General features: G+C 34.3%; 1 protein-coding gene across 8 annotated transcripts in view; it reads left to right on the forward strand.

Moving 5' to 3' along the window:
* Window positions 1-26,804, forward strand: part of CACNA2D1 (calcium voltage-gated channel auxiliary subunit alpha2delta 1) — a 393,216-nt gene that overhangs the window by 330,067 nt on the left and 36,345 nt on the right. For 4 of the 8 annotated variants that reach the window (XM_035343652.1, XM_035343643.1, XM_035343645.1 and 1 more), the window contains exons 13-21: window positions 8,971-9,049; window positions 10,622-10,671; window positions 12,233-12,322; window positions 15,278-15,346; window positions 16,318-16,392; window positions 17,515-17,589; window positions 20,225-20,281; window positions 24,469-24,540; window positions 25,619-25,690. In XM_035343652.1, coding sequence (XP_035199543.1) covers window positions 8,971-9,049; window positions 10,622-10,671; window positions 12,233-12,322; window positions 15,278-15,346; window positions 16,318-16,392; window positions 17,515-17,589; window positions 20,225-20,281; window positions 24,469-24,540; window positions 25,619-25,690 — 639 coding nt within the window. The remainder of the gene's footprint in view (window positions 1-8,970; window positions 9,050-10,621; window positions 10,672-12,232; window positions 12,323-15,277; window positions 15,347-16,317; window positions 16,393-17,514; window positions 17,590-20,224; window positions 20,282-24,468; window positions 24,541-25,618; window positions 25,691-26,804) is intronic. The other 4 variants (XM_035343672.1, XM_035343683.1, XM_035343694.1 and 1 more) reach the window with 2 other exon arrangements.

Raw genomic sequence — 26,804 nt, forward strand, 5'->3', positions numbered from 1 at the left:
CTGTAATTCTCCAGAGCTTATAAGGCTAAAAAAAAGAAGGCTTAGTGTCACAGTATGAACAGTAAATATCCCTCTAATTAGTCTGGTCATTTCCAGCTGCTCAGCTGCCTCTAAATGTTGTTTTGACTATCAAAGAAATGCCTAAAATGCTTTTAATCCAGAGTACAGAAGGAATTACTTTGTCACCTCCTTTGTCTGGTTCCCGATATGGGCCTCCAAATTTACAAGGATCTCTTGGAAAAAAAAAGACTTTTTTTCTTCAGGGAATGCTAAATGCTGCGTGTCAGGGAGAATTAGCTTAGGGAAAGGAGGAATTCAGTTGTTTTCTGTTTCAGTTATTAAGATAACCAAGGAGGGAAACAAATCAACTGAGTAAATAGAATCTGGGTAGCCAAAGTAAAATATTGAACCACTGAAAGGTTAAACCATTAAAAAGTTGATAGTGTAATTTCTTCATCTGTGGGAGGGATAGCAATCACTAGGAGATGGAATAAGTGGCTGGAAAATAAGTGGCTGGAAAATCACTGAATTCAAACTGAATTATTTACATTCTATTCCAAGGTGGTGTGGGACAGCTGGATGAGATTGGCACCTTCAGGAGGGCTATGTCAGTACACTTCTGGAAATGACAGAAGCAGCCAGTGTGTTAGCAGCCTTTGAGCCAAAGCTACAGCCACATACCCACATCACAGAAAACTAGTTGAGAGCTATTGTTTTTTTTTTTTTTTTTTTTTTCTAGAAGAAATCCATCCATGCCTTTGCATACAGCAACTGCAATACACTATCAGCAACATCACCTGCTAGTCTAAATGTCTTAAGGCACCATTTATATTAGTGAATTACATGGGGACAGGACTCTGTCTTGCAGTCATTTATGTGGTTTAACTGTTTAGTTAGACCTGGGAGGTTTTCAGCCTGTGCCAACTGGTGCACTTCCAGACAAGGTGCTGGGACCACTCCCAGGGGCACCAAGGAAAGGGGAAGAAGGAAGGAGCGATAATTTAGCTTCTGTTCATGTATCTGCATGAACTGCATGAGTGTGTGATCTGCAAGCTTCTGCTGATGTGGCAGCTCTGCTACCACAGATGCTCTCAAGGCCAGAGTGTGGATGATGGCCCAATTTCAGTTAGGGTAGACACAACCAAATTGATTCTCAAACCTTCATGCAAGCACATAATTGCGAAATCCTACTGTTGTTTTTGGAAGCACAGCTTCTCTCTTTCTAACCACTATTCTTGAAACTAATGCTGTAAAAAGCTAATAAAACTGCTGATTTATACCTACACCTGATTTTTTTTTTTTTTTTTTTTTGATATTAGAAGCTTCGTCTTATATATGGAGACAGTGTAGTACAGAGAACACAGCCTCCTCAATGTCATGTAATATTCCTGTATTAAGTTATTGTCAGAATAATTCAGTAATTCAGTTTATACTTCTGTGATATGTCTGGTTCACCAAAGGTTTAACTACATAAAAACCTAAAAGATCACATTGTTAACCAATTTAACAGAGGAAAATTAGTTTGTATCAGCAGGATATTTATATCTTCGTACTTCTAGCCATGCTGCAGAGCAGGAAGGGGCATCCCCTGCTTGCTACTCAGTGAGCTGGGAATGAGTTACTGTAGTTCCACAAGGTGGCACTAATAACATGTAGAACAGTACAACTGAATTAGCGTTTTCTAGTTCTGTGGAAGTATTCTGAAAATTTCTAACGTTACACCATAATACTCATAACAGTGTTTTCAAGTTTGACAATAGAAAATATCCCCATTTTCATGCAGATATGTTTTCATTGTGAGGCAATAAAAATCTGGACAAAACCATTTTTTTTTCACTTTGAAAACACTGCAATTCTGAAAACAAATTTTGGATGTTTATTGCATTCACTTTACAGACTTCTTCAGTGAACAGCTTTCATTGTGTCCTTATGTTCTGAAGACTTCAAGTATAATCCTCATGTTAGTTCCTTTCGTACAGCAATCATATATAACTACACCACACATAAGCTTTCTTGCATCTATTATCCCAAAATATTAAGACCATTAAATGTTTTGGAGCCTGTGTTAGGAGGGAGCTATATCCAAAACAGGTGAGATTCTCCAGTAATCTCCTAACATGTTACAAACTTTTTTTTTTAAGCTCAGAGAAGCATTAATTCTACACTGTAATGCAAACTGATTTTAGAGTGCCATTATTTATTTTCTTTACTAAGTTATAATTGCATAGACTACAATTAGACTAGGAGTTCATAAATCAGCATAGCACCTTTGAGGTAGCATTGAAGTGAGTGAAAGATATTAATGATAGGGAAGACTACAAATATACATAGAAAGTCTGGGAGAAATAATTCATTGTGGATAAATGTCTCAAAAAATAATTTCAGGAACCTACTCTGATAGTCTTTAAACATGTGCCTCAATTAAAGCATTTCTCCTTTGATGACAAGTGGATTATTTGCATGGCATTTAAGTTAATTTAACTTTTGCTGAATCAGAGCCTAGAGGGTCAATTGTGGAACAACTTGAGTAAGTATTTTATGAAATGCAATAATACATTCTTCATGTCTGTAAATTCAAAGATGTCAAGCCTGCAATTATCTTTGGCATCTAAGTATTTGGGAGGTAAATTCTTATTGTCTTCCATGTTTTTTTTTTTTTTTTTCCCAAGTCTACAACTATTTCTGGAGAGTACCCAAAGCAAGAGGCAGATCCTAATTTGCACATATGTGTCAAAAATACAATGGTGCCAAAAAACAATGTTTCTGTTGGTGTGTCATGCTATTTCCTAACCTGAGATAAAATTTTGACTTCTCCATTTTGAGTTGTAGACCTTTAAAACTTAACCACCTTAGCTTCTGAGGTCATTTCTGTGTTTTGCTCAGTTACTGTTAGGAGCAAAAGGCATAGGCAGTCCAAGGCTCATGTACAAAAGCCTAAATCTCCATCTTCTGAACTTTGTTGAGCCTGGTATTCAGAGCAATGGAAGTTATGAATTTGCTTAAACTAAGAAACATGAACACAAACTTCCTTTGTCTAAGCATTAAGCTCCCATTGAAAAGATCACTGTCACAGGCATTTTGATAAAGGCGAGCCCTGCTCAGTCCTTCACAAGGAAACCAGCTTTACTCGTATGAGTGAATCACATCTGTGTCCATACCCACAAACTAACTAAATCCAGCATGCAGGCTGAAGAACTGCTCACATTTATCCATATTGTGTAATTGTTAACAGACCCAATGGTATGGTTCTTGGCCTGTGGCAGTCAGTTCTTTCAAACAGTATCCAAGGCGTTCAGTTCAGGGGCTAGCATGACCATGGCTGTTCCCAAAAGACATTATAATGAGATCGCCCAATTTGGGCGTGGGACAGGGAGGGAGGAAGGCAAAATAATGTAGCCGTAGAGTTGTGAACCATGCTGTGCTGCTTGTCTTCTCAGCCTGAGAAAGAAAATGGGTTATGTCCCATTTTATTTACTGAATAGACATAGGCTAAGCAACTTCCCTCTAGCACATTGTGAGCTTTACTCCTGCCAGTAAACGGCTCCTCTTTCTCTTCTCCTTGTCCTTCCTATTAAAATCAATCTGCTTTACTTTTATAGATAAAACCCAAGTGCTTCATGACTGTGTCTTTGAAAGTTCTGAGTCCACCAGTCCTGAACAAAAGATTACGAAACAGAATTTAGGTGAAACTATATTTGGCACTTCCTATTGCTAACCTAGGTAATTTCTAAATTAGTCTATAGGGTATTCAGATCATGTCTCTGAAGTTCTGTTCTAGGTGCAAATTGGTCATAAATACTTTTTGGTCTCAGTTAGTTCATAGCAAAATGAGAAATCATCTTCAAATTTCTGTTCGATTATGGGAGTATGTCCATGGATGTAAAGAAAAGTAAAAGAAAAAAGAATTTTAACTGTGCGAATTTTGGGAAGTTAAACTGTGGCAGCTTGAAAACCACAAAATTCCCTGATCAGAAGAGTACCAAATTGATTAAGTGGTTTAAAAGCTGTGCATAAAAGGGATTTAGGAGACAGAATGCATAATGAGATATAGAAAAGCAGTTTTATGATTTTATTCAGAAAAATAGGCTTTGTATATTGTTATCATTTCAGAAGTATGCCTATTAAATATTAACTGCAAACAGTTTTTTATCATATCTGATAATCTATATAAATACAGTAATGGGAAAAAATAATTTCCAGAATTATTTTGGAATTACTGAATTATTTACTCCATAAAATACTCCAAAAAAAAATAAAAATAAAAAAAGAGTTTTTATCTGCAGCTATAAAGGACAGATTAATATACTCTGAAATCATACTGTTATGAAAACAGAAGTTTGATGAGATCAATTTTTGACTCAAGTTTAATTAATGGTGGAAAAAGATGCAGAGATGCAGTCTTGCACACTCTTACATGTTTGTGGTAAAATGATGGGATTCATTTTGTTAATTAATAGTCATGTAAAGTAACTATGTAGCTCTCTTGATATCTGATAAGGAGAAATACATATCTCCAAAAGACAGTTAATTTCCTCCTAAACAGAATAATGAAGTGATGCACATGGATGGTTACTGGTAGCTTTCCCAATACAGCAGCACAGAATTTAAGAAATATAATTTATCTGTCAAAATAAATGCATATTCATCCACTCAGAACTTCTTGCAAAAGGGTTGCAGTTTCTCAAAGTCTTACAGGCCTACTACACATATTGCCTACACGTGTTTGTAGCAGTCTGAACAGTAAGTGTGATTTCGTGCTTAGTTACTGCTTTGAATTAACTTCACTCTGGTTGTTTACATTTCAGTAGTACTCATAACATGACACATCCAAAGGAAGAGTCTAATTTAATCTTGCTTTATTTTATTCCAATAGCAAAATGAAGAAATAAGATAGGAAAAAATGCAACTGAGATCTGTAAACAGAGTAGCCTATTTGTGGATCGTTTGTCAGTTGTTTTCCTCACAACTCTCTTGAGTGCCTTTATCCCCTCATCTGTAGCAGTCAGAATGCTTCTGTTCATCTTGATCTTTATACACTTTTTCTGACAGAGAGAAGTGCAAAATAAAAAGCAAAGTAATTATATAATTAGGATATATTGTAGAATATCCCAAGTTGGAAGGGATCCACAAGGATCATTGAGTCCGACTCCTGAACTATATATTATTATAATATATTATATAATATTTCCTTAATACAGTACTTCTTCCTCTATTTTCTGTACCATTCTTTCTGTTGTCTACTATTTTCTCTGATTAGGAGTTGTATTTAGTTTTTTTTTTTTCTTTGATATCCTTCAAAGGATTGTGGGATAAGTCAGGATGCAAAGGCCTTCATGAGGTCTCATCCAATGTCCTTCTCAAAGCAGGGTCAGGACTAAGATCAGACTGGGTTGCTCAGAGCTTTATCTAGTCTGGTCTTGAAAACCTCGAAGGATGCAGACTACAGCCTCTCTGGGCAGCATTTGCCACTTTCTGTCTGTCCTTACATCTTACATTCTAAACTTTTTAACTTTAATAAGGATATTGCTCTACTTTATTTATACTGTAAATAAATGATAAAAAGAATGAAAGTGTGTGTTTTCTCCCCCAAGACTAGTTTCAGAGAATGTGGAATACAGAGACTGAGCTACCCATTATCAGCACATGGTATCCTGAAAGAACTAACGCAGCTCTGGACTTTCACTTGTTAGTGAAAATTAGGGCTCTTATATTTAAGAACAGTTTCAAGACCTGTCTGACCTGACTGATCTGACCTGTCTGGCAGAGCAGGATGGGGCCCATCTTTAGTTCTTCTCCATCATAAGGCTGTGAGTTTTCTAGAAGAACTTTATTTTCAGTAGTCCCAATGAAAACCAGAAAGTATGGCAACTCTTTTTTTTTTTTTTTTTTTTTTCCCTTCCTGATTGTTCTATTGTTTTTTCTATTGATTTTATTGTTACGTTTCTATAGGAAGAGAACAAATGGATCTCCCTTGTAAGGAGGCAAGATTGTTTTTTCCCTAGGGAAAGGTTTGGGGGCAGGAAAGAGACCTAGGCAAAAGAACCCAGGAGCTTGTAGCGTACGCAGAATCTGAGAGACTGCAGAGAAGGACAGAGAATAAATAATCAGGCCTCAGTGGTTATTTCAGATGGAAAAAAAACTTCTTGGGATCAAAGACACTTGGCAGTTTGCTTCAACTCAGAAATCCACTTAGATGGTTGAAACCAAACTTGGATGGAAGGACAAGCAAAGGGAGAGGTGCTTATATCCATTGTTTCTGATCTAATTGCTCCAAGTTCTCATTTATAAATTTCCTACTAAAAGAAATTAAACTTGTCTTTTTAAGTTTAGAAACCTTTTGTCTTTTTTGGAGAGATGTCTATAAGGAAAATGTACATGCAGATTCATCTCAGTCCTTTGGCTGACTCTGGGTCATGTCACAGAAAATGTTAGCACAGAGCATTTTTTTTTTTTTTTTCTAAAATTGTCTTGTTTAATTTGACTTGCTGACTCATTTTTCCAGCTGGGCTGTCATTCTACTCAATTCCAGATGAGGCAATAGGAAAAAGAAAACTCTTTTGAATGTTCCACCCTCTTGCCAAACCAAGTAACAATTAAAAACTCCAATTTTCATTGCAGTTCTTTATCTCTCTTAATTATCCAAGGAACAGTAAATCAGATATATTGTCCTCTGCTTGTTGTCAATAATTTAAATTCTGAATTCTTTATAGATTAGTTGCAGATTTGACATGCTGCTTCTTTTCCCTAAATTACATATCATTTTGAAACTTCAGTCCAACGCAGTGTTTCATTTTTGTATTTGAGATCAAATGCAAGACAGTGCAGTCTAATTGACTGGTGTTTTATACACATGCAAGCAAATCCACATGAGTCTTTCTTACTTAATTAGTTACTTTTAATCCAAAAGAGACATCGGGTCACTCACCTATCTAACTAGTGGTCTTTAGTGGGTTTTGTCTTTGTTTCACCATAATTCTTAAGAATGTAATCTTAATTAATTGTTTAGTGGACACTAAACTGGGAACAGTTGTGAGTCCAAAAGAAGAGCGGAAGACAGGGACCATGTGAGCTGAGAGATACTGATAGAAAACAACATTGTGATATTTAGCTTGGGAAAAAATGGGTGGTAATTAAATAGAAGCAGAAAGGTCTAGAAGGGTTATAGCTTGCAGTTTTTAAAAGAGGTGAACAACAAATGGGGGATGGCAAATGTAACTTGATTTTACAATGTAATATAGTAATGTAATAATAATAAAGTTACAAATATATCAGTTGAAGTCATGTTCTCACTAGCAGTATAGTCATTTTCAAGGTAATGGAAGGTATTTTTCATCTGTTTCTATCCAGATGAACTAAGAGAACAATATTTTAGCATCACATGTACAATCATTCCCATACCTGTCTGTGTAACTAAAACTTCCAATTGGCTTGAATAGTTACTGAGAAATGTAAAGATTGGTTTCATTAGAGCTTCAAATTTTGTCTGCATGTAAAAAATATGTATATATGTGTATGAGTAGTTGCTTTTGTTCTTCTAGAAGCAAAGGGTTTATACAGATAAAGAAAATCAAAACATTGCTAATTAAAATGACATCTAGCACAAACCTTGGTTTGCCCTTCTTCCATATAGAGGTCATCTGTAATAAAGTTTTGCCAATTGCTAGCTGCTGACTGATGATTCGGAGCTATTCTTATATCTCTGGGTTAATGTGTAAGCTCTGATAGTGTCACAATGTTTTTGTTCCTTATTGGAAAATTAAGATTTATGTAGTAATAGCTCATGCTAAATAAAGTGATGAAAAAATGTATAAATAACCACTTAAAAATGTAGAAACAATCAGAGAGTAGTTTACAAGGAGTATCTGCAACTTCATATTGTGAATACTGTATTTAAAGAAAACATTACCGTTTTACTCAGTCCCAGATAAAGGAATTTGTATTCTGATTTCATATTGTGATCTGCGTTCTGTGGTAAAGTTAGAGGTCTATAAAGAAAGAGATGTCTGAAAAGGAAAAGGCCACCTGGTACTTGGACAGTCCTTCAGATGGACATAGTAATAGTGATCAGCTATTAAAACTGTTGGGAAAATATTTTTATTAACTTTTCCAGAAAAGTTAATCTTCTGAGCAAAGTATTCAACTGGAAACCAAGACACAGTAATTGTAGTTTTCTGTGTCTTGTAGGATTTTTCATCTGTGTACAGAAATAATATTAGTTTTTGTTTGTTTGTTTGCTTGTTTTATTTTTTTCTCATTCAGATCAGACAATTGGCATGGAAAATAATCTCAGCTGAAAATCCTGTTTTCTGTCCAAAACTTGGACAGCATTTTTTTGTATTTCTCTGGAACTATGACTCCCCTGAGTTGCAGAGATAAATTGGAATTGCATTGGCTAAACAGAATAGAACTGATCTTTTAAAACACACAGCTTTAATGAATATCAGGAGTTTAAAGTGAAATTTCAGCATCTTAATCCATCGAATGCTGTTGAACTAATTTAGTGGTTTTACAAGAAAAAAAGTTTAAGCAAAACAAAAATGCTCTTCTACGTTGCTTTGAATTCTGCTACCCATGCATATATTGATTTTAATTAATTGGGAATTCTAATGGCAACTGATTTAATAAAACCTGAAGAGTTATTATTAATGTCCTAGAAAAATATAAATGAAATTGAAATGGTTTATGGACAGTAACCAGTGTAAGAGATTTAAAGCATGAAAGATGTATGAAAACATTATTCACGAGTTCTGCTTGGTGGGCCCAAATATTTAATGGGAATATGTAAAATGTCATAATGCATCTATGCATTAATCTTACGTGAATCTATTGTACTGATATCAAACTGTAACTTCATAGCTTTCATTTTCTGATCAAATATATCAAAAATCCAACTATCATTAACTTGAGGGTAACGGCTAAGTAATTACATATAGTTAAGTTATATTTGTTGCTGTTTTTTGATTTGGATAGGTACGTGTGTTCACATTTTCTGTTGGTCAACATAATTATGATAAAGGACCTATACAGTGGATGGCCTGTGAAAATAAAGGTACTGTGTCTTTGAGACTGTTCTTTGCTAGAGCAAAAAAAAAAAAAAAGAGAGGAAAAAATTAGCTTTCTTCTATTTTTAATCAAAGTTACAAAAAGTTACTTGAAATAAATGTGTATATACATGTGCATAGATAATATGTTTACATGTTTGACTATTTAAAAGTATGCTGTAAGAAAAATATGATACAGTATTTCTTACTATAAAAATAAGATATTATGGATCAATTTAGAGCACTCCTGTTGTAATAGACATTTATGAAAAAGATGGAATTGATGACAGATAAGAAAATTAAGCAAAGATGTTTTATATTAAGGAGTTTGGACAAAGGGATTTTTTGTTTGATTGGTTGGCTGGTTAGGGTTCTTTCTTTTTTTTTTTCTGTTTTGTATTTTAAATGGACCACCTTCCAAGTCTGACTGAAAATTAGTTTAAAAAATCAATGATTAAAAAATCAGTGAGAAGCAAGAGGTGAGAGGCAGGAGACATTTCAGAGGGTCCTGAAAATGAAGACAGCCACGGAAGAAGAAGAGGTATAAGAATAGGATAAACCAAAGGTAAGAGAATGAGAAAGATATAGATGTAGAAAAAATGATATAGAAAAATCTATAGCCAGGGTGAACAGCATGTGTATCATAACCTCACCAATCCCTCTGTATGCTGACTTAAGTTATGCAGAAGATACTACAACTTCACAAAGAACAAATTTTGTACTGTGCAGAAGATCAGCATTTGATTTTTGAACAAGGATTTTTAAAGTAATGTCTTGGTATCTCAAAGTACTATGTAAACTCCATTGTGCTAAAACAAACCAACTGGCTTACAGAATAACCACCTATGTCATGTTATCAAGGGAAAATGATCATACTCATCTTTTCAAAATTGATACAATTCTTTGTACATCCAAAGAGGAAAACTTTTATTTAACTTGTCCTTAATTAGAACTTTTAACTTATTATCAAGTTGCACATTATTTAAGGCAAAGTAAGTGTCTAACCTCAATACTCTGACCTCTCCAGTCCTGCTCCTTCACTCCAATTTGACTTACAAACTCATGCTATCTGAAACTGGATATCACATTCTGAATCAGAAGCTTAGTGTACCTTTGTTTTCAGTCTTATTGATGAATATAGGCAATATTTTTAATTCCAACAAATATCAGTGATGAATATTGCTGTAGACTGTACTTGCATTCTTCTGTGCATTCAGCATATTCACTGTTGCTATCACAGTGTATTAAAATGGCCATTAAATATGCTGGCACATCAAAGTAACTCAGATTACAGGAATACAAATTCAGTACATTATCTCAGTTTTAGAGACAGCAAATAAAAGAAACACATAATACGCTCTCAATACTTAAGAGTTACACTAGCTTGGTTTGTATGATATGGTGACCCATCATATGTGGCTGCATGTTGCTGTGGCATTGACAAAAAAGGGATTTCATCCATATATGACAGTTTCTATAAAATTTTAATTAGAAATTACAAGGAAAATTCAATTCCCTAAGGTAAGGGGGGTTAGAATTGTATTACAGTAAGGTAATGTTATTTCTGTTCCGAATTTTAGGTTATTATTATGAAATTCCATCCATTGGAGCCATAAGAATAAACACCCAGGTAAGTATGATTGCAAAAGGCAGAAGCAGTTGCATCACAAAGTAGAGTAGTTTCTGTTCTAAAATATAAAGACACAATGCATTAAGAACAGAGAAAAAAAATAAGGCTTTCATTTATATATGAAGTATTAATCTGTTAGAGTATTCTAATTTATTTTTTCCTTTTGTGTACTTGCAGTGAGTCAATTTCTAATGTGATCCTTATTACCCTGGACAGCTAGCATACAGTGGCTTGCATACACGCTAGTCCTGGTAGCATCCTCTAAAGCTGGCTGGCCATGTCCACACAACCCTAGTGTTTGAAGTGATCTATATCCTGCAAACCTTTTCTGCACAAAGGATATATTTTGGGCTCAATTTTCTTCCTGTCCTTACAGGGTCCCTCTTTGATTGTGAATCATTATAGCAACTTTTATAAAGTTATTTAAAAACAGCAATTTCTTATAGCTTGTCTAGACATTCAGAGTCTGCCTCATGCCAGACTTAGAGCATGATCCTACAGATTTGTATTGATTGGAGAAAGCCATAGAACCATGAGAAGGCATAAACCTGTTAATATGTCTGAACTGAGCTGGGCAGAAACAGTGGCCTGATACAGTCCTGCTTATTCGAGAGGTTCCTGGATTGTTCCAAGCAGTCATAGCTTTTACTCTTCAAAATCCAGGGATAATTTAGGAGACATCAGTGTAGATAATTACAGGGCCCTGGAATTACATGATACGATCCAAATTGTCAGTGTAGATGAACAGATACTCATTTCTGTTTTATGAAAGTTCATGTATTTATATGTCCAGAAAAGCAAAGAACTACCATAGCAGTTTTTTGTCTTTCTGAGGCCAGACATGACTTTTTTTTTGGAAAAAAAAACAAAAAAAAAATCATTTTTTGGTTTGAATTAGAGTCCTTTGATGCTGTTAAACTCTTCCAGATAGTGTCTGGCAAGAAATATTCCTAATATATTATGACAAATTGGAAAGGTTGAAGACTAAAACAAGTTTGATGGCATCCACTTCCGAACCAGACCAGAAATCTTATATCTCATAAGATCATCAACTCTATCTGCACTCCAGAACTAAGGGAAGGTAGGGACTATGCAGGTTTAAAAATCTGAAAGTTTTATTGCAATAGGAGTTATGCAAGTTCTTGCTGTAGGACCCAGCTGTTACCACTCTCTCTTCATGGCCCACTGTCTCTTCTGAGCTGAAGGCTCTGTGATCTACTTATAATTTCATTATGGCATTAGCAATTATTTTTGAACAGAAATAATTGTAATTTTCACTTCATAGAAAGACAGCAGTGGATAAGGATCTGTAAGGTCCATGTGAATGAGCAACAGACATAGAAATACAGGGATTGCATTAGCAGTAGATACTGTAACTGAAGACTGAATTGTTGGGTAGTAAACCGTAAATAAATAAAATTCCCGTATTGGTGAATTTTGACTTTTTTTTTATATATCTTTTTTTTCCATAGCTTTTATTTTGATAGTGTTATTTATTTTTCATTGCTGTTTCTGGACTTTGATAACTACCTTCTGATGAGTTTATTACACTTTTTGGCAGGAATATCTGGATGTTTTGGGAAGACCAATGGTTTTAGCTGGAGAGAAAGCGAAACAGGTCCAATGGACAAATGTCTATCTGGATGCTCTGGTATGACTGTTATTTATCTCTAGTAAAGTAAGATCTTGGTCTATTCAGAAGAAAGGCATGGCAAATCAGTAAGTATAGGGCTCCATTTTCCACAGTCCCAATTTTCAGATTCAATTTTCTATAGTTTCAAACATAATATTCTTGCATTTCCAGCATCTGAATTCTTCAATAGAGCAATTTTCTGAACATGCTGGTCTTTGCATCTGGTATTCTGATGACTGACCTCAACTTTAACAGAGGAAAACAATTAATCCTAATCACAGATCCTTAAGTGTAGGTCATGGATGTCCTCAAATTAGCAAAAGAAAAAATAAGAAGCAAAAATTTTCCTGCATTGTACCTGTGCAGCACTAGAGATCATCGGTTGCGTTATTGGTGTGGAGTTCTTGCTCTTTCATTATTATTATTATTTTTCTAAGAATTCCAGACAGAATGAAACCTGTCAGTTTTACTGGGTATTTGTACAAATTTTGACCTTGGATTTTTAAAGCACCATAGTTAGTGTAATTATTTGCTTGCTCAAGGTAATGATTTCTTTAATTGGACAGTGTATATAATGGGGAAATAAACAAAAAGATATATGAAGTGCTTTCCTTACTGCTAAATTTATCATTTTGGTCTTGTAAAACAAACATATTCAGGAAACTACAAACTGCAATGTATTATTAGCAGCTATCCAATCTGTTGCTCTAGATAACCTTCTTCTGAGTAACTCTAACTAGGCAAAAATTACTGTAAAATGGTCATCTGGAATCATGTATTTATCCAAGTTCACATAGTCATCTAATGTCATGTTAAAGTCCACTTCCTCCTATCCATCAGCATTAGAGTAAATTTTTTATCAGCACATCATAGAACCAAGCGTGACACTGAGGAACCCATTTTTCTTTGGAATTTCAATGGCCAGAAGTTCATTAACCATGTTTTCTTGGTTACTGTTGAGGTACTTACTGGAAACATAAAGGATGTTATGACCAAAGTTCATACGTCTGTACACATCCTGTTGTCAAGTCACAGCTAAATTTGTAACTGGGGATAGAAAGAGATCTGTTTAATGAAGAGTGATACCTGCAGACATCTGTCATGTTTTTGTATGCTTTCAGTATGTTCATTCAGCCTTTCCTTCAAGCTTTTCTGCATGTGTGTGTTTTCTAAGTGCCTTTGTATATATATATGTATATTTGTGTGTTTGCATATGTATGTATTTATAAAAAGTAGGACATTTTAGTAATATATTTATTAGGCGAAGACAAACCCAAGCTAAACTGTTGAGGTAAAGGTTGAAATCCGTGAACTTTCTCATCACAGATGAGGGCACAGGTGTGACTAATCTACTCCATTTTGTTCTCTCCTCCCAGTGGTTGGTGTTAACTGAAACTGATTTGTAACACTGGTTCTTTATCTTAATTTTCCTAAAGCAAGCTCCTGTAGGGCTTGTATTTCTTGTACTTTATCACTGTGTCCTATTCTTTTTCTCTTACTGTGTCAGAAGAGTTGATTCCAGCAGCATTTCTGGGGGCAAAATTCACATGTGAATTCAGCCTGCTGGAGTGGTACACTTTTTGAAAATACTAATGTAAGGTTTAGATTCAAATCATGAAGTCCTAAAGAGGTACTCTAACTTGAGGCTGTCTCTCAAGACTGTCGCTAAAATTTTGATGTATGTTGGCAATTTGAATCTCTTTTCTCACCCTTCTGTGTCCACTATACTTTTGCTCTGGCCTTGCTTTCTGCAAAATAATCCCAGAATTTTCAGATCCTGTTAGATTTTCCAGTTATTCACACTTTATTCACAGCCATTGTCCTCTCTTATTGTACATTGGGAGAAGGGGGGAGGGTGTTCCCTTCCCCCATATGTACCTTCCCTGTTTTATTATTTATCTCTTCAATGGTCCTACTAAAGAATATCCACGTACCTTTTTCTCTGATTCATCTCCAGTTCTCCTTTTCTTACTCTCTGAAAAAGTCTACTTCTTTTCACCTTGCTTGTTGTAATGTTACTAACCCCGATCTCATCACCTTTCAATTTGATACAGAAAATTAAGTTAATGAAAGGTGCATTACAATTCGAAAAGATTCTACTAGATAGAGGAAATGGAGAGTTGATTTCATCAAAGTGAGTTAATAAAGTATTCTAGCTTATTTTATTCTAATGAAGCAAAGAGAGGTCATGACTCCTCAGTAAAAATACACAGAAGGAAGAAAAGAGAAAGTACCAGAGAAAGAAAACAAATTTTTAAATACAAAATAACACAAAAATGATAGAAACCTACCTGTGAACAATTTAGGATGGAAAACCAATCATTTCTGGTTATCTAAATGTATGGTTTTCTGAATCCTATATTTGGTATGGATTGTGACTGTTAAAGGAAAAGCCAATTTGTTATATCTTCCCAAATAAGTACAAATTCTTTGCCTCAGTACCAGAAGAGACCATGTGATCTTGTAGAACTGATGATGGTCGTTGCAAGAAAGCAGTGATGATATGAGAACTTGTAGCATTACCTGGTGGATTTTTCTGTGTTGTTTTTGCCTGACTGTATTTGTTGATTACCTATTAATTATCTTTTAGTTTGATCTGGATTTTTTCCTTTTCCTTTTTTCTACTCTGCAAAGATCTTAGTATAGTGAGAACTGTAGCTATTAACTCATTTTCGTAGCATTTAGTTTTTATTAAACTATTACATCCCAAGTTGTTGCACACCATCTATTTTTAAAAAGCAATGTACTATTTTTATTCATACATGTTCACAAAAAATGCAATTTCGACTTTCTATGGATAAAATCAATGAAGCGTAACTACCATTCTTTTTTTTTTTTTCATACTTAAAGTCAAGACTCTACTCTAGAATTTAGCTACTGTAATCTGTGGATTTTTCTAATGTATTATACCACAATATTTGTTATTTAATTAAAAAGTTTTTTTTCTCCCATCTTCATGTGATTGTTTCCTAGGAGCTGGGCCTTGTGATTACAGGAACTCTGCCTGTCTTCAATCTAACAAAGGAACAAAATGGGAAAATAGTAAGCTTTTTCTTAAAGTAAAACAAACATATTTCAGTTATTTTAATTCCATTTAATGCTTAAATACATTGAAAAAAAATATGTGTATTTCCACAAAACTTTCTACAGTTCAATTGTCTTCTACATCAGAAACTAATGTGTCTTCTCTAGTTGCCTGATAACCTCCTGGGAAGAATATGTAGATGACCCTTTTTGTAGTTCTGAGTTTCAGGGTATGACATTCCTTGATCTATCTCTGTGACCTGATGGCAGTGAAAATGAGCTAAGGGCTCAGTAGATGGGAAAATAGAAGAAGATATAATTTAGGCCTTGCCAAGAAAGGAAGTCCAGATAATTTATAACAAATCAGTGAAGTTATGATGTTTCAGGGTAGAAGGCAAAGATGTAGAGACTTTAAATGATCTGGTTGTAATGATAATACAAAATAGCACTGTGTATACATATTAAAATCTAAGTATTAAATATATTTCCCTACTCCTATTACTGTCTGATAAGGAATCAGTTTATGTCCTCTTTCCAAAATCAGAATGCTGCTTTTTAAATATCAGATGCTGATGATTGTTATAGTCACTTATTTGCTTTTGGTTTTATTCATCATTGTTCCATAGCCAAAAGAGGTTAATTGTCGGTTGCCCAACCTGAGGATGTATTAGTAGCTCTGTATGGTTTATACCAGTTTGACAGAAAACATCTTTCACCTCTTTTGTTCCTGCATTTATTGTTTGTTCATCCAGAAAAGCATCTATTTTCATCTTCATAAACCATTTTCGTATTCTATACTAACTTCTGATTATTATTTTGAATCACTTTTGTTATTATTTGAAGTATTTAAAATAGGCACATCAGTAAATAAGCAACTTTTCAAGTAGTATTGTCAAACGAGATGAAGGCAAAATTAAAATTCAACATCTTGCAGTTATTCTGCATTGTAAATATGACAAACATATTCTAACATTTTTGAATCTTACCAGAATCAGCTGATTCTTGGAGTAATGGGGGTTGATGTCTCTCTGGAGGACATAAAAAAACTGACACCCCGCTTTACGGTGAGTTGGTTGTGTTGGTGGTTTTTCTTTATGTGCAATTTATGTATAATTTTTCATAAGTCATTCATAACTCATACAGCAATGACTCAAAATACCAGCAGGCCTCTTTTCATATATTCTTTTCCATTATTGTAGATTTTCTGACAGTTTTCTCTCCAGCTGTTTCTGAGCTTTTATATGAATTGTCCATCAGTATGCATCCATAAAAGTCAAGTTTTATATTGGGTGGTGTATTCCAAGTATTTATTATTCTGTAGCCTTAGGCTGCTGTCCAGTCAAGTGTTTGGTTCTTATCACAGTGCAAAATGAACAATTACTAAAGGTAGTAATAATACTTCTTAGCATTTATATAGGACAATTCTTTATAGAAAAATTCTTAAATATACATATCTCTCTGTACACTACCCAGTATGACTGATATATGTATTTAGACATCTAGTTAGGGAATTTCCAAGAAAATCACCACCACTGAGCCTGCTGTCATCCACATGCTTGCTGTGGTTGTACCTGTTCTGTCTGTCTGTCGTTAATAAAGATATTAAACAGAAGTGGTCCCAGTATAGACCACTGAGGGACGACACTCGTCAATGATCTCTGCCTGGTCACTGAATCATTGAATGCAACTCTCTGGATGGACCTAGACTGACACAGACTTTTCTTGGAGGTTTATAGCAAAATACAAGAATCAATCATTGTAATTGTGTGAGGAAAACTTCCAACTAGAAATAAGGAAAAACAATTATTGTGAGGGTAGTTAAACATGAGCAGGTTGCCTGCTCATGCAAGGTTGCCTGTTGTGGAACCTCCATGCTTGGAGGTATTCAAAGACCTTCTTCAAACATGTCTAAGCTTGAACAAGGATGTTATTTTCAATTTCTCTCTGCTTTTAGTGGAGGGTTGGGCCAGGTGACCACCAGAGGTCCCATAAGCCCAAAATATTCTACCAAGTTCATGATTCTAAAAGAGTAAACATTCAAAAATGTTCTTCTTGAGATTAATATCTCACATATTTCATGATGCCCAAGGCAATCTATTTTCCTAAATGTGGCCATTGTTTTAAAACCACTGATTAATTCTATTACTTAAAGCTTTATAATGCCAGACTTCACTTCTTTCTTTCAGCTTTGTCCAAATGGATATTATTTTGCAATTGATCCTAATGGGTATGTGCTACTTCATCCAAATCTCCAACCAAAGGTATGAAAAGCCTTCTAATTTAGTTCTTCGTTGTATGGGGACATTGTCAGAAATAACAGAAATACATAAGATCTGTCTAAAGTCCCCGAGAACAATAGTAAAGAATTCTCCATTGTGGGATGTTAGGAAAATCCACAGCATGTTTATGGCTTCATCTAAATCCATCTTTGTCAACAGACTAATATTAGCTTCTGTTGAATTTGGTTATAAATAAAATAAGAAAGGTAGATGTATATTTTACACAGGCATTTATAGATGTGAAATAAGTGTTGTGATGCTTTCTCATTTCAGAATTTGAAACCTTCATACTTGCAAAATCACTTTTGGCAATTTTTGTTCAAATTGTTTACATTGCACAAATGCACCATTCTATAAGAGGTGAAGTTAAAACTGAATTAATAAAAATAAATAAATAAACTCCAAGCTGATAGATAATGTACAGATAACAATTCAGAAATTATTGTGAATCACTGTAAGTATTGCAGATCAAAGAGTACATCCATGTAGTTCAGCTGTCAATATTAACATTTCTTATTTAGATGACTTGAGCAATATAAGGGCATGATAAATGCAAGAACTCAATACACAAGCAAATAAGGCTAGTATGGCTTTTAAACTTCAGTGGCATCCTACTCACATTTATCATTTATTTCTTAGCATTTAGTACAGTTAAGAGAAACTTCTTAAGTAATTAAAGCCTGTACTTGCTGCCTTTAGGCATGGAAATACTGTGTTTAGTACATTGGATGCATATCCATCAGCCATGATCCTGTGGCAGAGTAGCAGCAAGTCTCTGACCTCATGGCTGTGCAACTGTCCTCTCATGTTTATTCACCAGAAAGTCCTACAATAGCTACAAGAGAGGTTTTTCAGTACTCCAACATATTTAACTGTCAAAGGCAGGGAAATAAATGATGAATTCTTCTACATATTTTAGTGATTCACTTAATTCTCAAGATGAGAAAATTTGCATTATGAATATGTGAATGAATTTCCTGAAGCAATAAAAATGTTTGAAAACTTTTGCCAAGTGTGTAGCAAAATAAATGTATGCTTTTTGAGAAGAGAAGGAATAACTCGATCTTAACTATTGATGGAATATCCCTGTTAATTTATTTTGAAAGTACACTTTTAAAAAGAACAAGAAGAAAAAGAAGGATTTTGTAGATTTTATAGGTTTTCATAATTTGCAAGCGCTTCAATTTCTATATATTTAAATTTGGCTTTCATAATGTGTTAAAAACTGAAAGTTTTGATCTGATGATTATGCTTGGGGAAATATTCTGAGACAAATAATTGCATCATTATTTAGAATCTTTTCTTCAGTAGAGATAATTAGAACTTCAGATGGTAGCAGGTGGTTTACCTTTTCCTCATATGCAAATGATACTAGCATTTTGTTAACAGAAGGAATATATATTTTATATGTGATGTGTTTTATCTCATAGAATAATATCTAAATGTAATATTAAGCTTGTGCATTATTATTGTTATTATTGTTATTAACAGTTACACAGACTAGACTTTTTCACTCCCAGTTTGTTTGGGGTAGTGCATGCTATACAGACTGAAACAAGAACTACGTTTTAAAACTAAGGTACACTCCAAAGATGGATGTATTTAGAACTCATGGACTTCCTTTAACATGTCATATTAATTTTAGTTGAACATCCTGGTAGCCATTAACTTATTAACTAACAACATCTTAACCCTCTTTGACAGCAGTTTTTCTGTAGATGTAAACTAAAACATAACTACGTCTTTACCTTTGAAGAGGTGAGGGTGTGTTAAACTTCCAGTAGTGCCTTCTTCTCAGTGTCTTTCCTTCTGAAATCTGTTACCTGAAATCAAAACTGGTTCAACACAATATTTTGAAAAAGTCTTGCAGTATCACAAAAAAAAAAAAAAAAAAAAAAAACTTAGAAACTCTGAACTTGTGAAGTTGTTTGTACAAATTTCAAAATTGTTAAAAAGGCAGATTTTTACACTTTTTCTTCCCATGTGTGTGTGTTTTCACATTCTTCTGGGAAAAAAAAACAGGTACCTGTCCCACCAAATAAGTATAGTCACTAGACTGAGTGGTTAGTTTGCATTAAGCGTGTGTTAACAAGATCAGTCTTAATTAGATAGGATTTGAAAATAGTGAGTAATTCAGTTTTTTATATCCGTTCTAAGTATTAGCATCATATTCTTCACTTTTATTATGGTTCTGATTAAAATACAGCTAATGGTAATTATAAAACTCCATGTGCTTTCAGTTGGATTCAGTATTGACCTTACGGTTTACATTTTGAAAAAAAAAAAAGTAGAGGAAGACAGGGCAGACAGAACAGTAAACAAAAGGTGAAACTCTTCTTATTCCACATTTTAATTCTGGCAGAGTACATTGGGAGGGAGAACTCTCTGTTAACTTAATTCACATCATTTAACATATGTCTAGATTTTGTTTCCCTAGACAAAACCTGTGTGTAACTCTGATAGAGAGCTTGGAACTCCTGGGCAGAATGAGGCCTAGTCCCTGGGTCCAGTACATGTGCACTGGAAAATAGAGATATGTAGGGAAGATTTCACTTCTATAAGTGGGCTGTTTACTAATAGTGTAAAAATATAAATTACTGCTTTTCTGTTACTTCAGCATATTGGTGTGGGCATACCAAAAGTTAATTTGAGAAAAAGGAGACCCAATGTACAGGTAACTTTGGATGGAGGTGACTAGTGCATTAGAGTGCATAGACCTGGAAATATGTTAGAAAGTTTCTGTCCTGCTTACTAGGAAAAATCTAACTAAAGAAGTGTTTACTTTGACAAACAGCTTCCAAAGCATGAAGCCTGCATCCTTTCTTGTTTAAATAATAAAAAACATGTTATTGGCTGTAGAGAAGGGTGTTCTGTTAAATTATGGTGCTTTACTAATGGGTGCTAATTAGAGCTGTGTTGTAAAAATTATTCTTCAGATTTTGAAATAAATTTGAAGACTGGGAAAAAAAAAGAGACTACTTGTGCTGGCTTTGCTTGCATAAACCATAAGTCAAGAGAAGAACATTCTTATGACTTCATTGCCAAGTTTCATTGTACAGTATATGCTGTATAACATAACTGAATTTGAATAAGATGGTCAGGGTTTTTTTGTTTGTTTGTTTTTTCCACAGAAGTCAGAGTACGGCATGTGTTTTATCTATTATTTACATAAGGTTTATCAGATTAGCAAATCTAAATCATTTAGTTACATTTATGTAATTCAAGAGCAGAAAACACCTAAGGAAAACTTAAAAAAAAAAATGAATTAAAGGAATAGATTAACTACATAACAAGAAATATAGCAAAATTAGATGCAATATATCCTGATAATGTCTTAAACATGCGGGAATATATCATGCAAAACTAGTTTGTTCCATAGCAACACCAGTAAAGTCATGGTTTAAAATCCTGATCTATTTCAAGTCAGTGATTTCACCAAGTCTCAAGTGGCTGTTCTTACACATCTGGAAGACCATCCTTGGGCTAGATTTTTTGATATGTGCTGGAGAAATCAGCACTGGCACATACCAAATCTCAATTTTCAGAGCGCAGCTGGCTCCTCAGCGAATTGAGGTGTAATTTGTCTGTGGCTGGGATCTCCTGGCTGTGCCATCTTCCCAGGAAAAGCATTGGGCTCCCACCCATGCTGGTAGCTGTTCTCTCGATTTCCTCTGGGGCCCAGGATTTTTCTGCCTCCTTACCATCATTAGTTTTAAAGCCTGACAGTCCACATCTTCATCAGTACCCCAGGTATGAACAGGAATTAGGCTCCTGCAAGTCACACCAAGGGAAGCCTTCTGCATAATTTGTGAGAATACTGACCTCCCAAATACACACAACAATGACATTTTAATTAAGTTTCTTATGTTGCTGCACCAGTTCTTTCTTTCTTTGTTTCCTTCTTGATTTGTCATTGAAGTAATAGATCTTAGCCTTTATTTTTCATGCTGAAAATGGATTGCATTTCCCTTCATTTGCATGCTTCATTGCTAGTGATTTACTTCTGTTTTGTTTTATTAAGTTGTGCTGGTGAATGTAGTCGTGTTGTGCTTATTCTAGTCATGTTGCGTGCATGACTGAATAAAGAGAAGAGCAAACTGAACATTAAGTTTGTTTCTTCGTGGCTTGGAATAAACCCTACAAAATGGCAACCTAGGAAGAGAAAATTATGGAGCCCAAATACTGGTAAATACACACTCATGGGGAAAAAAGACAGTGGGGAACAAACAGTCTTCCCTTTAAAATAGTGGGCTAAGAATTTTCTAATTTCTAAGAGATTTTTTGTGCCTCAAGCACATCACATAATGTATTTCTGTATATGCTTTGTTTCCTCATATATAAAATGCCATTAATACCTGATAAAGAATGTGTGGTGATTCTTCAAAAGAACAAGGAAAGCTTGTGAATGTGTACTTTAATTTTGACGGACTGTTAAAGTTATCTATTTGTCTTTGGGACTCCTTAACTATGGCTAGCCCGGGTTATCATTTGAAATGATTATTATTGATTTGATGTGATGGTTTTTTATTTCTTTTTTTTTTTTACCGTTTCTTTTCTTTTCTGTTCTTTTGTGTGTTGGAATGGAATGTGAACTTCATAAATGCAACTTCTGCCATGGTAATGCCTTCATGCATGCTGTTTGGGTTTGACCGTGCTATTCATTATCCATTGCATGTAAGAAAATGTACTTTTTATTTATTTTTACATTTTAGCCTTTTGCTGTTTATTTTCAGAGTGTGGATTTGTTGGGGAAGGAAAGAAAATGCATTAGAAAAGGCTGTACTGAATGTATTGAATTAGTATAGAGCATATTTTAGTGTTACACTAAAGTTATGAGTTTTATTTATCCTTTATAAATAAGAAAATTAAAATGTATTTGAAGTTATCAGTAGGCATTAAAAAAAATAATCCAGAATCTTTGTCTGAAATCTTTCCAGTACATGAATAAATTTCTTCACTTTTCCCTTAGCAGAAAGAAAGTCTTACTTGTTAAGAAAATGAATTCTATATACCTAGAAACAGGTACATTTGTACCTTAAGAATATGAAGGAATAGTCACGTATCTTCTAATACTATTCTATATTACAGTTTTGAAAATAAGGACTAGTGTCCAGGTTATTATATGAAGTCATCTTTTATATACTTTTACATTATATGAAGGCATCTTTTATCATCTATTCAGGACAACTTTCTTCCAATATGAACTAGGAATACACATCTAAATTGTGATGAAACATGCTTGCATTCTTTCATAGAAGTCACATGTACATTCATCATCTACCTTTGCCAGAGTATGTTGCCTAATTCCAGCTATTGTCTACTGGCATAAAAGGAATATAATCATCGTTTTAAAGAAGGGACTGTAGTGTATCCTACAACTATGTTGGTGTAGCTGGATTACTGAAATAATCTAAAAATGACATTATCAGAAATTACACTAGTCTTGAAATAATAGTATCAGCTAATGACGCATTTTGAATTGCTAATCATATGAGAAACAGTACTCAGTTACTGAGAAAACTAGGTCTTGAGATCCTTTAATATGTGAACCATCCTATTACAAAAGATATATGTATATCATTCAAAATAAATTAATAAAACTCAATGTATTTCCTATTCTAAAGTATCAGATTGAAATGGTTAAATAATAGTTATTTTTTTCTAAGATCCTTCATCAGGTGGGTGTATTAAATAACTTCCTAGTGATGAGGATCAAGGGTTTTTATACCACATTTAAAGACAGTTAATATTATTTGGCAGCAATATGAAGTCAATGGGACTGAGTCAAAATTCCTTAAAAAAAACAAAAACAAAAACAAAACAAAAAACAAACAAACAGAAAACAAAACAAAACAACAAAAAAAACTGATTCTGGGCAGTTCACGTGGAAGACAGTTCTGTTCAAGAAAATACAAACTGCAACTGAGAAGGGAGTAGAGCCTGCTGGGTGGCTGGAGCTAGTTCAGCGGAACTGGGCCCAGCAGCAGCAAAGTACTGGGTCCTCTTGCTCTCCTCAGGGATGTGAGTTACGACCGATGCAAACCATCTATAGTGGACGGTAGACATCATGACATCCACGAGTCTTGAAGCTGCCAGGGCACAGCATTTCTGTGACAGAGGTTTCTATCTCTTAAACGGAGATAGCAGTACTGATGTCAAGAGAAATGCATTCAAAACTGCCAGGTGCTCAGGGAAGTCCTTTAGTGCCCACAATAATAACAATTTTATTTTGTTATAAGAAATCTTTTATTTATAAGATTTATTTTTAAGATTAATTTATAAGATTTATTTATTTATTTATGTTATAAGAAATCTTTTATTGCAATTGCTGCCATTGTGAGTCTTGAACCACAGTCAATTCCCATCTCAATACAACAAATCTGTACTCTTGCTGTTGGCAAAACTGCAAAGTAGTACAATTGTTTCACCTTACTGGCCAGCTGAGAAACTTTCCTGGCTTTCCCCCTCCCGTTTTGGAGGCAGGATGCCTAATAGGAAATTAAGAGCTGATGCTATGACATTTCTTCTCTCACCTTGCAGTCTGTGGCATACCAGCATCAGGGGAAACAACCTCCCAATGTGAATCCCCTGACTGTGGACAGCCACTAGTCATTAAGGTTAACCTGATTTTCACTTGCCCAATTAGCCTCTCTATCCAATGAAATAAAATAAATGACAAAGAGCTGCTAGGAATTCTTTTTGTTATAAGAGATTAAAATAAATGGGTAAGCAAATAAATGGGTAAGCATGGGTAAGTAGCTTACTTCAAAACAAAGGGATTATAATGATTTCTAATAATTTATCTCTAACGTTATATTACTCTGTCTTCTATTTTTTATCACTTAATATATTCTGCTCCAGAATCCAAAATCCCAGGAGCCAGTTACACTGGATTTTCTAGATGCTGAATTGGAAAATGATATTAAAGTTGAGGTGAGATTAACTACTTTCTTAGTACCTGGTGCTTGTATTTTACTGTGTAGTAACTGAAAAGCAATACATGTTCTAGATTTTGAATGGAAACCTATTTCAATCAAAAATTTTAATTAAAAACATTTCCAGATACTGACTTTATAGAGCAATGAAGTTATAATGAAAGATTTTTACAAATTAACTCAGTTTACTCTTAAGCAAAGACAATGAATTTCTCTCATTTTGAAAGTTACCATAATTTCTATTTAAATAATATTTATCCAGTCTTTTTTATTAAGTGCTAATTCATGGGAAGGGAAAATTGTAAAATTTTTAGAAATAGAACACTTCTCAGAGGATATTTATCTAATATTTTAAAATTTTTATATTTTTTTTTTTTTTTTTTTTTTTTCCCTCTCTGCATTGATTTTGATTAATACAAACTTACTGCTGTGGTAAGGAAATGAGAAATAAAGTTACTTAAATTGTTGACAAAAAAATGAATTCCTCTGTATACTTTGGAGTTACCAATTTAAGAGTACATTTATAAATCATTTTAAAATAGTTTGTTAGCTTTGTGACATAAAATGGAATTTTATTTTAACTTTTAAAGTTTTCAAACAATTTTTTTTCACTTCATTTGAAATTGTTCTTTCATAATGATAATAATCAGTACTTCTTGGTATCTGTTAAATTCCACCTTCAGTTTCTTAGAATTGCTGCTTCAGAGAGGAATTTATCTCTGACTGATATAAATTTTTGTTTTGAATCCCTGTAACTAGCTGAATCACAGATGTGCTGGGAAGCACTAGAAGTTCTAGACAAAACACATTCTCATCCATGGGGTTGTCTTGATATGCAAAGTATACCAGAAATGTTAATACACGTGTCTGTTAATTCAAAATATTTGGATAAAGCAACTTCATATTAGAAAAACTGGAAAATAGAAACATTAAAAAAAATAAAAAAAATAAGATCCATGACTTTCAAATGCCTTACTATTTCCTGTGTTTCTATAAAATGCCTTAAATTACTGGAAACTTTAATCATGCTACATGCAATACCTAGTTCTTATTTTATTTATTTTTCTTGCCAATAGATTCGAAAGAAAATGATAGATGGAGAAAGTGGAGAAAAAACATTTGAAACACTGGTCAAGTCCCAAGATGAGGTAAGATAGAAAAAGACAATTAGATTTACAGGAGCAAACAAAAAGAATAACAATACCGTGAAATGGTGAAAAGATGTTCATTTTATAATGTCAGTGTATATAATTTCTTGCCCCTACATTTGCTAGTTTTACTGGCTTAGAATAAATAATTATATAGTTCTGAAAAGCAATTTTTTTTTTGGTTTCTTTGGTGTGTCTTTAATCAGGCAGTTGTTGATGAGGTCTTGCACTCTGTTCACCAGCAGATCCAGTTCACTCTGTAGACCCAGCCTACTCCTGTGCATGGATCCCAAAACAAAGAACTTAATTTGCTTGTGGAGGTGTGCAACGATAGGATTAATAGTTTATATTTTGAATGGGAATAAAGAAGCAAGAAAAAAAATGTTTATATGCTATAAATGAAGACAACTTGGGATAAGCAATGTCATTTTACGGTTGTATTATTTACTTGTGCTTGTTCAGCTCTTTTTCATTTTCATGTCCAAAATCCTTACTCCTGGCAGATCACTAGTGGTTTCTCTAACAAGACAGAGATATATCCTAGCAAAAGGAAATCCTGAAATTTGATATGGATGCTTACATGCATGCCTTTATTCATGGGGACTTTAATAAGAAGAAATCCTGATCGGAGCCACAGGAGCAGATATGGCCAGAGCGTGCTGCCCAGTTACAGTTCACCAACAGCTTTTTGAAATTGTTGCAATCAATGTAAAACAGCTTGAAGATAGCTAATGTAATGGATTTATCAGAAGAAAATGTAACATCAATCAGGCAGTACAGGCTTCAGGGAGACCTCATTGCGGCCTTTCAATACTTAAAGGGGTCTTATAAAAAAGGATGGAGAGGGACTCTTTACTTGCATAGATAATGATAGGACAAGAAGGTATGGTCTTAAACTAAAAGAGCATAGATTTAGATTAGACATTAGGAGGAAATTCTTCAGTGTAAGGGTTGTGAGACACTGGTACAGGTTGCCCAGAGAAGCTGTGGATGCCCCATCCCTGGAGGTATTAATGGCCTGGCTGGCTGGGGTCTTGGCCAACCTGATCAGGGAGGTGTCCCTGTCCATGGCAGGGGGTGGTGGAAGTTGATATCTTTAGGGTCCTTTCCATTT

Source organism: Oxyura jamaicensis, chromosome 1 (genome assembly GCF_011077185.1).
Source record: "Oxyura jamaicensis isolate SHBP4307 breed ruddy duck chromosome 1, BPBGC_Ojam_1.0, whole genome shotgun sequence".
Taxonomy (NCBI): Eukaryota; Metazoa; Chordata; class Aves; order Anseriformes; family Anatidae; genus Oxyura; species Oxyura jamaicensis.